At 32.8% G+C, this 13,404-nt stretch overlaps 2 protein-coding genes across 3 annotated transcripts in view; one reads left to right on the top strand and one right to left on the bottom strand.

Annotated features, from left to right (window-relative positions):
• Pkn (serine/threonine-protein kinase N) overlaps window positions 1-8,588 on the bottom strand; it is a 106,890-nt gene extending 98,302 nt beyond the window's left edge. For both annotated transcript variants that reach the window (XM_076416108.1, XM_076416110.1), the window contains exon 1: window positions 8,348-8,588. In XM_076416108.1, the coding sequence (XP_076272223.1) occupies window positions 8,348-8,368 (21 nt within the window). In that variant the 5' untranslated portion in view covers window positions 8,369-8,588. The remainder of the gene's footprint in view (window positions 1-8,347) is intronic.
• Window positions 8,589-9,319: 731 nt separating this feature from the next.
• pn (exopolyphosphatase prune) lies at window positions 9,320-10,862 on the top strand. Its single transcript, XM_076416920.1, has 6 exons — window positions 9,320-9,351; window positions 9,413-9,531; window positions 9,584-9,813; window positions 9,864-10,141; window positions 10,197-10,501; window positions 10,558-10,862. Exons 2-6 carry the CDS (start codon window positions 9,487-9,489, stop codon window positions 10,810-10,812), a joined length of 1,113 nt encoding a protein of 370 aa, XP_076273035.1. The 5' UTR covers window positions 9,320-9,351; window positions 9,413-9,486; the 3' UTR covers window positions 10,813-10,862.
• Window positions 10,863-13,404: the final 2,542 nt, after the last annotated feature.

Here is a 13,404-nt window from a genome sequence, read left to right as displayed (position 1 = left end):
TAGTCCAAGTTGTTTCCGTTTAGAGAGTATGTGCTTCTTCCAGGTTAGGCGTCGATCTAAGTGCATACCAAGATATTTAACATGCTCTGCTTGGGGGAGTTGACGATGATTCATATTCACTGGTGGACATGTTCTTCTACGCAGGGTAAACGTTATATTCGTGGATTTTTGTTTCATTGGCCTTAATGCGCCATGTCTTCAACCATAATTGTATTTGCTCCAGGTAGGTTTGTAGGTTTATTGATGCTGTGACTGGATCTTCATGGGATGCTAAGATTGCTGTATCGTCTGCATATGTTACCACAGTAGTTATTTTTGTGGTGGGCAGATCAGTCGTATACAGAAGATACAGTACTGGACCCAGTACACTACCTTGTGGAACTCCTGAATATATCGGATTTAATTCGGTATGTTCATCGCCTTGATTTACAATAAAATGTCTATCAGTGAGATACGATTTTAGTAACTCATAGTCCGGATGAGGGAGAAGTTTCTTTAGTTTAACCTGCAAGCCCGTATGCCATACTTTGTCAAAAGCCTGAGATATGTCTAGAAAAGCAGCCGAACAATATCTTTTGGCATTTAGGTCAGCGTTTATTTTGCTTACAAGTTTATGCACTTGTTCTATAGTCCCATGCTTATTGCAAAAGCCAAGCTGATGTTCTGGAATAATTTTTCTTTTTTCTATTATATAGTTTAGCTTTTTATTTATAATTTCTCGAAAACTTTCGAGATTATCGGTAATAAACTTATAGGTCGGTAGGAGGTCACATCTTCTAGTACTCTGAGCAATAACTTAAATACTGATTTTGATTACTAACATACTGATTTTCTATTAAATGCATTTCACTACACTACGCAAGACCAAATGCGTTGATTCTTCACTGTGTGTCTCGTTCTTGTGTTATCTAAGAGTTGTATTACTTCAATATTGACATAAGAATGTAGTCTCTCCTCATGTATCTTTGCGATTCTCTTGCTTTCCTGAGTGACACTCGGTAGCTAAAGGTCTCGATGCAAGTAATTTAATCAGTCCTGTAGCATCTGTGTGCATCTTCAATACTTCTCAGGATCTTGAGAATCTCGTATTCATATTATATTTTGTGAAACATCATAGTATATAATAGCAATTTATTATATACTGATAATTGTGATATTATTCCAAGAAGCAAATGTAGCCATCGTGGTATTTTCCCTTTGTGGTACATCACACCTGTAGAATAGGTAAAGAATTGACCCCAATACACTTCCTTCTGGTATTTACTTTATTGAAGAGCAGACTTCCTCTTGCCTGACCCTTAAACACCCTGGCTGTAAGTTTTTGATAGTTTAGTGTGTTGTTTGGGTAACATTTTCTCTAATTTATATAAAGGCCAAAATCATATGATACCTTATCGAGAGCTTGTGTTAACATCTCAGAGTATATAAGTGAACATATCTTTTTACATTCATTGGATTTATCAATTACATCGATTAGTTTACTCACCTGGTTAACTGTTAGATACTTATTGATGAACCCAAACTGGTATGTAGGTATTATGTTCTTTCTCTCTATACTATTTTGATAATGATGATATCGCTTTTGCTTCGAAACAAGTACGACCAATATAACTAAACTACATTTAAAGAAACGATGACTAATATTTGTATATAATAATCCGAAGATAATTGTGTTGCCCCATATGGTCATAAATTTGATTTATATTCATGCTATAAACCGCCAACATAATAATCGCCAACTTCCTGCCAATCGCAGCTACCAACAGATAACAAATGAAACACTGTAGTAAAATTCTACATAATTACGAACTTTTAAGCAAAGGTGTGCCTTGAAGGCGAGAATTTTCTATTTCCAACTAGAAACCTGGGTTTATTCATGAATATTAACATTTTTCTTTGTTTGGCGTTACTGAATATTTTAATCGAATTGCTTCGTACGTTCTCGGTGAGACTATTAACCAGTGATTGATATTTTATTCCCATTTATGATTTATAAAATAATTATCCACATTAAACAAATTTGGAAAAATTATTTTGTTACCTTCTTAATTATAATTTTGTTTAACTTAAAAGATCAGTTGAAAAGTCATCGGCCTACCATAGTAGAACACATGTTTTTGGCAAAATTAGTATGTTTTATTCAACATCATACCCTTCAAGAGTAGTACACCGATTATAGCGATCCTCCAACTTTTCGATACCATGTTTGTCGTACGATTTGTCCTTTGCATCAAAATAGGCCCCAGTTTCGGCGCTCACCTCTTCATTCAGCGAAAATGTCTTCCCAGCGAACATTCTTTTGAGATCGTAGAACAGAAAATAATCTGGAGAATACGGTATATGAGGAAGCAATTCGAAGCCCAATTCATGGATTTTTGCCATCGTTTTCACTGACTTGTGATACGATGCATTGTCTTGGTGAAGCAGCACTTTTTTTTCTTCAAATGCGGCCGCTTTTGGCCGATTTCGTCCTTCAAATGGTCCAATAACGCTATGTAATAGTCGCTGTTGATGGTCCTTCCATACGTAGTCAATGAAAATTCTTCCACGCGCATCTCAAAATACAGATGCCATAACCTTGCCAGCCGACTGTTGCGTTTTGCCACGCTTTGGATCGGGTTCAACGTTTACAGTCCACTCGGATGACTGTCGATTGAACTTCGGAGTGAAATGATGGAGCCATGTTTCATCTATTGTCACATATCGACGCAAAAACTAGAGTTTATTACGCTTGATCATCTTCAAACACTGCTCCGAATCATCAACTCGTCGTTGTTTTTGGTAAAAGTGAGCTCGCGCGGCACCCACTTTGCACAACGCTTTCTCATATCTAAATATTCGTAAATGATATGATGTACACGTTCAGTTGATATCTTTAGAGTGTCTGCTATTTCATTCAATTTCAATTTACGAGCATTAAAAATCATTTTGTGGATTTTTTAAATGTTTTCGTCGGTAACAACCTCTTTTGGGCGTTCACTGCTTCCACCGTCTTCGGTGCTCATTTCACCACGTCTAAACATAGCATATCAATCCTTGATGGTTGATTTTCCTGTGTCAGTATCCGGAATCTCGGCATCAAGCCAAGTTTTTGCTTCAACTGTATTTTTTCCTTTCAAAAAGCAATATTTTATCAACACGCGAAGTTCCTTTTTATCCATTTTTTTTTCACAATAACAAAAGTTGCTTCACTCAAAATGCTATAATTCACAAACTAATGATCCGACAGCTGTCAAATTTATATACGCATCTTTTGAGGGTTAGGGCTAACTAAAAAACATATGGATTTAATTCTAGTAGCACCATCTATGTGTCAGGTTTGTTTGCGACATTGATTGTTTGCAATTATTGATATCAGATTATAAATGCATAACCTAACTATTAAATTCAGTGATGTTGGCATTTATACTCAGTTTTTCATTTAGTATTATTAAGTTATTCATTACAACATTCATTATTTTTGTTGTTTAATTTTAAAAAATCTGCTGCCGGAGTCCATCAATTTTTTTAGGAACTTATGGTGATGCTGCTGCTCTGTTCAAATACGGTGAATTTAAAAGACTTATTAAACGAAAATCCTACTCAAACTCTACACTTTCAGACAGCTTAGCAGTTGAATTAACTGTTTTCAGGCGAAGTGACTGAAAATATTATTTCGAATTATTTCAAAATCGCCGTTTTATTGTATGGCAAATGAAAGAAATTTCTACGGCGTATCGTGACATGCAATAAAAAGCAAATCTACTAAGATAACCCCAAACACAAAAGCTCACGGATTAGCACAGGAAAGTCGATCTATAGAGACACCGAAGTAGAATGTTTATGGCTCTTCTTGTCCTCTTAAGTGACCATGCTTAGTTGCAAAGCATACATCGTTGTAGATTAAATAAGAGATACCACAGCATCAGGGTACTCACAAGACATAGCGCATTATGATTATCATTTATTCAGATTAATACAAGGCTTGGAGGTGCCCAGAAAAATGGGAAAAAGTTGGTGGTGGAAAAACACGTGGTTCATGTTCATGACACCCATACTCCATCGATTTCAAGTAAATATTTACATCGACATTTTAAAAGTGATGATATTGACACCGAAGACAAAGGGCGTTCTGGACGGTCAAAAAATGTGAAGGCTAGGATTTGGAAGCATTACTCGGTGATGATCCGTGTAAAACATAAGAATATGCAGAATTGTTGGGAATAACACAAGAAACCATTCTCAATCACTTGAAGAACATCCGAATGATCCAAGAGTTTGGATATTTTATGTCGTATAAATTGAAGCCAAGAGGCATTGAAAGGTGTTTAGTCATGTGCGAAAGGCTGCTTCAACGACAAAATCGAAAAGGTTTTTTTAGAAAGACGTCGTGTTGTCATGAAAAGCGAATGTTTTGATTATTGTTAGTCTGACTGAAAATGCGGAAACAGATTGTGTCTCTAATCAGCTACTTCGAACAGGAACGGGATAATGGAGGTCCCCTCTTGCCAGTAAAATTCGTTAGGGTAAGCATATCTACTGTTAAATATTAAGTTGCTGCGGTTTTTAATGATAATATTTTTGGTGTGTTGCAGCTGCACTGAATATTATAGCATGGACACGGTCACTGAAATATCTCAAAAAAATAAAAATATAATCTGAGCTTGATGTTAGCTCTATCAGAGATCAAATATATGAAATATATAAAAACAGTGGATACTTTTTCAATATAAACATAATTTAATACAATTATTTCAGGAAACTATTACTCTGAAAAATATCCAGAAAAACCTTAGAGATATGCAGCTATCTGAGTTTACATTTCCGGGTAATATAGGACTTAATTAGTGTAAAGATAAACCACTAAGAGGTCTAATGGACCTTCCAGATATTGCTTCTAAAAGAATACAGTTGTAAAAGTATATAATAAAATCAAGGAAGACTTATTATTTCAATTTGTGTACTTAGATGAGACATGGATATTTCAGAAAGAGTCAATATGCCCTATGGTCCCTCATGGCAAGAAGACAGTGTTAAGACAACATAACTTGATGGAAATAGGTAAATGTTGGAATAACAATATAATAACAATTGATTAGGTTTTATTAGTCATCACATTTATTAATAATTCATTACAGAAATATGATTCTTTATGCTGGAAATAGGAATGGTTAATAACACCTTCGGTTTGGATGAACTCGATCAGACATATTGAAGAAGAAATTGACAAATTTGTCAATTTCAACAAGTTCACTTTTCAACAAATATTAGGTAGATTGGAAATTAACAGCTTACTATAGGTGAATATATAATTAATATACGATAACTGCAAGAAATCTTATTGTATAGTGTGAAAGATTTTTGTGCACAGATATGTGTGTAATTGTTCAGAATATACATGAACATTTGTTTAAAATGTGTAAGGAGAGAAAGAATACTAACTGTTTTGCAGATATGGAAAATGCATTAGAGAGAATGCAGTGCTTAGATCTAGTTTTATCAAGAAAGACGTATACAGGTAGTAACAGAACAAACTAAGGAGAAATGCCGTGGTATCAAAATTACTTTACAAGGAAACGCTGTACCGAAGGACTCAATAACTAAGCCTAAATATGGTCTGTAATGAACGTAAAATATATTACTTAGATACATAATTGTTAATTAGGTGGATTAGGCCTCCAGGGTATGCCACTACATAAAAATCCTGTCTAGAGCTCTAACTCATAGGTGATACGGAAAAGAGTTTAATGTAATTATAATAAAACACAACCCTAACCTACAAATTATTATAACTGTATAATTTTTGTTTTAATTATTGTTTATGGTATATAAGTTCTTCGATAATACATGCATTGGATATACTATAATGTTAAAATAAATACAACAGTATATAAGTTTAATTATTTTATTTAGATTAGAATTTTGTTGTATGTCATAGCCAAACTGAATTAAAACTCAGAGTTGATGGGGCAACATGGCGACGTTTTGACGTCACCAATTCAGATGACATGAAAGATGGGAAAAAGTAACGACTAACGACAGACAATACTTTAAAATGCATATTTCAAATTTTAAAATAAATATATTTTTTTTAATGCGTCTATGATATAATATTATTATAACACAATATGTTTGCGATTCTTTATTAATCAGTCATGATTATGCATATTTTCATGCACCTAAAATTAGGTAAAAAAATCCAAACTACGACACGAAACGCGTGCTATACTGTTTACACATGTCTCAACAGCCTTGATAAATGATTAACAGAACCACTGTAAAAACTACAGTTAAATACCAACAAGACTAAGTATATAATCTAGCAGATAAAAGCTACTAGTATATACAACAACAAAGCGAAGCAAATGGCCAGGAAATAAGTGTTTCTAAACAAATAAACGTTTTATTGCACTTCTGCCACTTTGTTCGGTTTAAAAATAAAGCTGTTCTCTCGGATGAAATCCGAACGAAATTAAAAAAAAATCCGCGCCGTCAACAATAACACACGGCTGTATTTTCGGATTTTGGCAAGGCATCGAACGAGTTAAAAATATAATACCGATCTAGAAACCTGTGTTGTTCCAGAAAAGTCAAATTACATTCGCGAAAAGCGTCTTCATCAGATGGGGTCGTCCGCTTGTATTAAAAACCAAACATTATCACCAAGCGGTGATATATTTTTGGGAAAAGTATCATCACGGAGGAATCATCTCAAGGCGCATCGCCTATATCGGTCCCAATAACGAAATCCACCCTTGAGACGCCAGAAATATTTCGAGTATGCGGAGATGATCGTCATATCTCATTGAAATACTTTTGTTGTTATTATAATACAGTGTGGCGAAATTTGTAGAAATTAAATCACGACGAAAAACGTATTAATCACGTCCAATAAAAAATATATCAATGATTCATTCCAATCCTGGTTTAGTTATGCTAAAAATAAAGATAACAAATTGCCAAACTACCAACTCTGGCATATTTTTTCACTGAATAAATTTAAATCGCCTTAAAAAAAAGCGATTAAGCTCTAGTTTTAGATATCAAGTGACATTTTATATCCTCAATATATTAAGATTTTGTTTTTCAATAATGGCACACTTGTTAACTGTCAAAATTATGTTTGTCATAGCAACTGTCATAATACTTGATGCCCTTTGTGAAAATTGCTTACTAGTACTTTGGTTGAAAGGGTCCAGAATATGTCATAGGCTCGATATATATGGGGTAACTTATGTTCAGTTATATCACACGAATAACTGAGAGACCAATCAAACGAACAATCCACATGAGCCAATAGCCTAAAGCGCAAAAGCCTAAAAATAATAGCATACACAGGATACATAATTATTTATACAATTAACAAGCTTCTCTAAAATATTAATAAATTAAATCACTCCAACAGAATGGCTCTAATTTAAATGATAAAATTAATAGCATTCCTACTTCATCATAAATCATACACCAAAATGATCGTTTCTACGTTATTTTATAACCTACTTGATATGCAGCATAAATAGGTAGGTGTAAGTAGAATATTATTAAAAATACCTTTTAAACATATGGAATATTTGTAAGTTGAATCTATTTTGCATACTTATATGTCAGATACAGTGAAACAAAAATACTGAATAACTAGAAAACAAGAAGTATTAAAAAACATTATCATAATTAGATACAGCCACTTCAATGCAACGATGTACGATGATATGATTAAAAATGTCATCATTACCGTAACAATTTTAATACCCTAATATTTACGATAAGTTCCACTCATCCAATTTAGACACAAACCACTGCCGTTGCAAGAAGATTTACAGACACCACACATACACATGTGGGGTTATATTTAGCCTTGAGGATAATTATGATCTCGCCCGTTCAAGATTATCAACGTTATATAAGGTCAAGTTAAAATAAAGGCATTTTAGAGACGTAAAATCACTACAGTTACACAAAAATTACAAAACATAAGGAATAAACAGGAATTTCCACTTATCAACGCCAAATTATCGTTCACCTAAGAATTAACATATACGTTAAAAATAAAATGGAACAATATTATGTTAAATTACATATAGAGCATAGAGAAAAGTCAATTGACATACCGTACCGGATGTAAGAGAACATAACACGAAGCGCTTAATAAGAAAATAATAAGATAAAATGCTGTAATTAAATATAACCTAAATACCCTGGTTAAGAGGCATAAACATTGAACTTCCTTTTAAGATTTCTTACATATATACACCGAATCTGCACGGAATTTCATACTTTATTGGTAGTTTATAAGAAAAATTACCTCTCTTACTAATCCGTATGTGCCAGAAAGGCCTGAACTCTCCATTTTTGAAATAATTAAACTCACCTGAAAATACGTGTCGGCCATCTTGGTAGACAAAAACTTTACATCACTCGAAAACAATGCGTTTTTAACACTTTTCGCTGTATCTGACTTAAATACAATCAGGCTACCATAGTATAAATTGTTCGTATTCAAGAAAATCGTTTGTTTTGATAGCTTTATCACGCAATTTGTCAGATAAATCGGGACTCTATATTTTATCACATCACGATACGCATCCCACCGCCGGTGCAGGTGAACTGAACCGATTTAATGACGTTGCCGACTATTTCAATCATAATCTTAATTTAATATGAGGAATGAAATCTACTCTTCATCAGGTTTAAGTAGCAAGTTAAAACAGCAGACGTTATAACAAAAACATTTTTTAATTGGGAAAAAAATCAAAATTAGATTTTTATGAAATAATGTATTATGCTCTCAAAGATATGTTTAAAGCATTTAGTTAAATAAAAAACACAACATAACCATTACACTAACATGTTCTTAATAAACTAACTGTTAAATATATTTTACACATCTTATTTATTACAAATGTTCCAATTTACTTATTTAAAATTATTATATTAAATTTGGCAACATGGCGTTCAACATTTACGTTGAAAATTGTTGATGGTGATTGGTTTGGAGATATTGAGATGTCAAATCTGAATCTAAACATGAATAAAACAGGTTAATTTTAAAATATAGACCCTAATTTTGTCTTTCAACGTTTTATATTGTTTTTATTATTGTAGTAATTAGAGATGGATAAGAAAATAAATAAAATATTGGTTATTTTAGCTACTTTAATCGTTTTTTTTTGCTATATTACATTTTATAGTAGTAGGTATTAAAACTATTAATATTTTGTTCTAAACTAATTCTATAATTCCATAATTATTTTATATAAAATGGAAAAAGGCTGTAAAAATACTTATTCTGTGGGTTCCTTAGATTTAATAAATTTCTCTAATTCAAATCAAGGATTCAAAGTTTAAGATGTACATTTATTTTTATTTTTATAAGTAATAATTAAAAACATTTCAGATTTTACTTATATTTACTGTAATTTAAAAATTGTCACAGGTCATCTGTTAGTGTAGTGATAAACTAATTTGAATTTTGCACTACTGGCCGAGTTCATCAGCTCTCATTTCATCATGGAAAAATTTACATGTTATTTAAAAAGTGTAAAATTATTCAAGGTATACAGTTCGTCCCGTGCAATATTTTACAGCAATATAATTTATTTTATAGAATTGTTTAGCATCTGGGAAGAAACAAATTCATATATCTCTAGGAAATGAATCTTGCGATCTGGACTCCATGGTATCATCTTTGATTTGGGGATACTTCGTTTCAGTTTCAAAACCAGAGTATTTAGTACTTCCCGTTTTAAATGTTACACGTGAGAATTTCCTATTAAGAACTGAAAACTGTTTTGTTCTAGAACAGGCCGGTATAGAGATTGATAATCTAATTTTTCGGTATGTTTTTATTAGAAAATTCACCATAAAAGTACAACAAATTGTTTTAGAGATCAGATAGATTTCACTGAATTAAGCAAAAACTACACATCATGTCTGTCAGCGACGTTAGTGGATCACCATGTTTTAAATAAAAATGATGAAATTTTATATAAGCATGTTACACAAATATTTGACCACAGGCCTTTAGACAGCAGTGTGTCATGGGATGTTGGTAAAGTTATTAAAAGAATAGAACAGGTTGGATCATGTTGTACTTTAATAAGTGATGAAATTTTAAGAAAAAGCCCTCATATATTAACCTTACCATTGTCATATTTGTTGTACCGTGAGTAACTATCGTTACCATGAACTCTATAAATGAAAAATAAGTAAACTTACAGAAACCATAATTTATGACACAATTGCTTTGGTACCCGAGAATGGCAAAGCAAAACCACTTGATATAGATATCGGACTAGAACTAGAGAAGACCTATAACTTTAGTGCAGAGAAGAGACAAGAAGTTTTTGACAAATTATGGGCTGCACATAATGATATTAGTAACTTAACACCCAAACAGTTATTATATAAAGACTTGAAACTCATTGATGGGATTTATATACCAGGTTTACCAACATTAGTTGAAGATTACTTAAAGCTTGATGGTTCCCTTCAAGCTATAAGAGATTTTGCAGACAATCATAATGTATGTTTTAAGTATAACTCCATTTCAAAGCATATAAAATATATGTTTTCTTACAGGTAACTTGTTTGATATTAATAGGATTAGATGCCTCTATAACTGTTAAGAGGGATCTTGCGATATACTCAAAAAACAGTGATGATAAGTTGAAGAAAATTCTCCTGGGCACCCTACAGAACAATTGGGAAGAGTTCAAGTTTGAAAAGAGACCATCAGATGATGAAATCTATTTATTACATGTACATAACATAAAGTTGTCTAGAAAACAATTGGTTCCCTTAGTGAAAGATGCATGGTTAAAGTTTACTGCATAGTATGTCATATGTGTAAACAAGCAAGTGTAATAATAATTTACTTTTTAATATTTATATTTTTTATTACATTAGCCAACCATGAACGTAATTTAAGCCTACAAATATGTTTTTTTACCGAATATACATTTTTCAATGATTAGTTTCTGAACTGTAGTGGCATTTATTGTAAAACTAGCCGATTGTTGATGAAAGACTCATAAACACATATGATATATAATTAGTTTTTGTCACAGCTGAGTGATCAAGGACATTTATTTTTTATAGTCGATGAAATAATTAAAAAACCTCCTTTTCATCTTTGTTGCAATTATTTTGTTTATAAAAAATAGTCTTGTATAGTGCTAAAACCGCCCATTTTAATGAACTCAGTATGTTCAGACAAAGGCCACTATATGTTTATATCACACATAGCTGATATTATTTTATTAATGCACTTATCTTCCCTAAATTTTTTTCTTAGGATACTTTGTATGCAATTATTACCTTTGGTGAATCCCTCTTAGCTTTGGAATTAAGAAGCGCCTGTGTTGTTTGAGTATAACTTTGAACGTCAAAGTTTTTTAGTGCAATTCTAATACAGCCTGTACTTTCTTGACGAAACAGCTAAGGAAACTTTTCCGGTCAGTCCTGTTTCTGTTTTATTATACTAGATGAGTATTGAATCTTGCTGTTCGTTTGGAGGGTCCTTTTAATATCCCTCTAGCTGTATTCACTATAATACTTCTGAAGTGATTTAATTAAATTTCGTCGGAACCTAGGATGTGATGAAGGCTCTATAAATTAAAAAATTCGTTTCATTTTTGGAACCGTTAATGGTATGACATATTCTGAAGGTATTTGTCTGTATGTGTGGGTTTCCTATAAATCTGACTCCTAGCTAATCATTCTTCTTTTGTCGAACTAACATTTTTAATGAAGGGATCTCGGAATTATTCTCGAATTGCACTCAGACGATTCAGGAACTGGTTTTTTAACAGGAACTGTATTAGTCCATTCGAAATGACAAACGTGTTGTCCATATATCTAAACCATATAGAAAGTTTACCATCAGTGTGGTTCGGGTCTAATACCTTCTTTTCAAAATGTTGTATGGATATGTTGGTTATAACAAACGATACGAGAAAACCCATAATGGCGCCAGTTCGTTTATAGAACTTTTCTTAGAACTGGAAATATGTGGAGAGACTACGTATATATCTATTGGGAGACTATGTCGAAACTAACAGGAATATCCCTTGGGTTGGTTCGAGTGGTTTATATATATTTTTATAAAATCAGCAGTTTTTAATTGAAAATGTATTGGTACCAGTTAATTTTTGAAAAGGTCTGGTCGAGGGTTTTGCAAAATCTTAAGCTGATGTTGTTGACAATTGGCGAAGTTCGTATAACTCATAGAGTTATATTCTCTGTGGTATAACTAGGACGGTAATGCATCTGATGAGTTAATATTTCAAAAGTTTTTGTTTAAAACCAGATCGATTTCTTAATGAGAGTAGTCTCTTCGATCCTTAAATCTGGCTACTTTTAGCTACTTCAAAAGGCTGTGAGGACTGCTTTCAGATAGGTCAGTTAATAGATTATATATCTTCTTGAATAATTATTTATATTCCGAGATTTCACATTTATGACAAGTTATGTCTTTTTGATAGAACCGACAATTTGTGAATCGGAAGAATTTGGAAGGATGTGCTAGGGTTCTTGTTTTTGCATATAGCTTAGACATATTCTCTTGAACAAAATGGGGATTTAGAAGGATAGTGGGTTCGGAAATTCTGAAAGATTATCGAAGAAAGACTTAGCTTTTTAATATTAAAGATGATCTCTTCATTGCAAGCATTTCAAGATTGCTTGGTGTTAGTGGTAATTTATGAGTTTAATTTTTGGTTTTGTGACTGTATATTAAACATTTTGCAGAATTTATGAACTGAAGTGAAAAAATAAGTTCATATGAAAATATCGAGAAACTATGTAATCCAATCTAAAAATTGCCATTATTTGTATTTGTAGACCAGCCTTTGTTATAAAAGCAAGGGATAATAATACAATAAGTTATGGGTTGCGGATATATGCTGACAAACTTGTACATTAATATTATGAGAGTGACTAAATAAAAAAAGAGACCTAACTTGTGTCGTTCTTAGCATTTGGTGGAAGCGTACAAATTATAAAATATGACATACTAATGAATATAAATACCAGATTCTTCAGTCTGCTATCGGACTATTTCATATTAAAATATGTTACCATTCCTCTCAAAAATTATAAATCAAAATAAAAAAGGCCGACTTGATTGGCGAAGTTGAAAAAGCGAAAGGACGGTCCACCTACTTTTGCGATAGTCGCGGGTTCGAATCCTATTGGGGCATGGTCGTAAATTTATATTTATGATTGTCCTAGGCAAAAGTTTAAAATCCGACAAGGAAAATGATCCCAGTTACGCCAGTAAATAGGCTGGATTATACCGAATGTCTCCTGGGATGATTTCTAAGTTGGTTACTCGCCAGTCGGTAGGCTTAATGCCGAGGACCATGGTTCGGAGCCCGCCTTAAACTGCAGGTCCAGTTCAGATAAACCCTCGTTGGCAAAAAGGAT

The sequence above is a fragment of the Rhynchophorus ferrugineus genome, unplaced genomic scaffold (genome assembly GCF_030347505.1).
Source record: "Rhynchophorus ferrugineus isolate W39M unplaced genomic scaffold, kcgeb_rfMv2 rfM10, whole genome shotgun sequence".
NCBI classification, from domain to species: domain Eukaryota; kingdom Metazoa; phylum Arthropoda; class Insecta; order Coleoptera; family Curculionidae; genus Rhynchophorus; species Rhynchophorus ferrugineus.
This window is presented reverse-complemented; position numbering and strand designations above follow the sequence as displayed.

Excerpts from the sequence above, each read along its gene's own strand:
- pn (XM_076416920.1), top strand. The coding sequence starts at position 9,487 with ATGGAAAAATTTACATGTTATTTAAAAAGTGTAAAATTATTCAAG. Across the intron at positions 9,532-9,583 it reads AAAGTGTAAAATTATTCAAG|AATTGTTTAGCATCTGGGAA; the intron begins GTATACAGTTCG and ends TTTATTTTATAG. Across the intron at positions 10,142-10,196 it reads ATTGTCATATTTGTTGTACC|AAACCATAATTTATGACACA; the intron begins GTGAGTAACTAT and ends GTAAACTTACAG.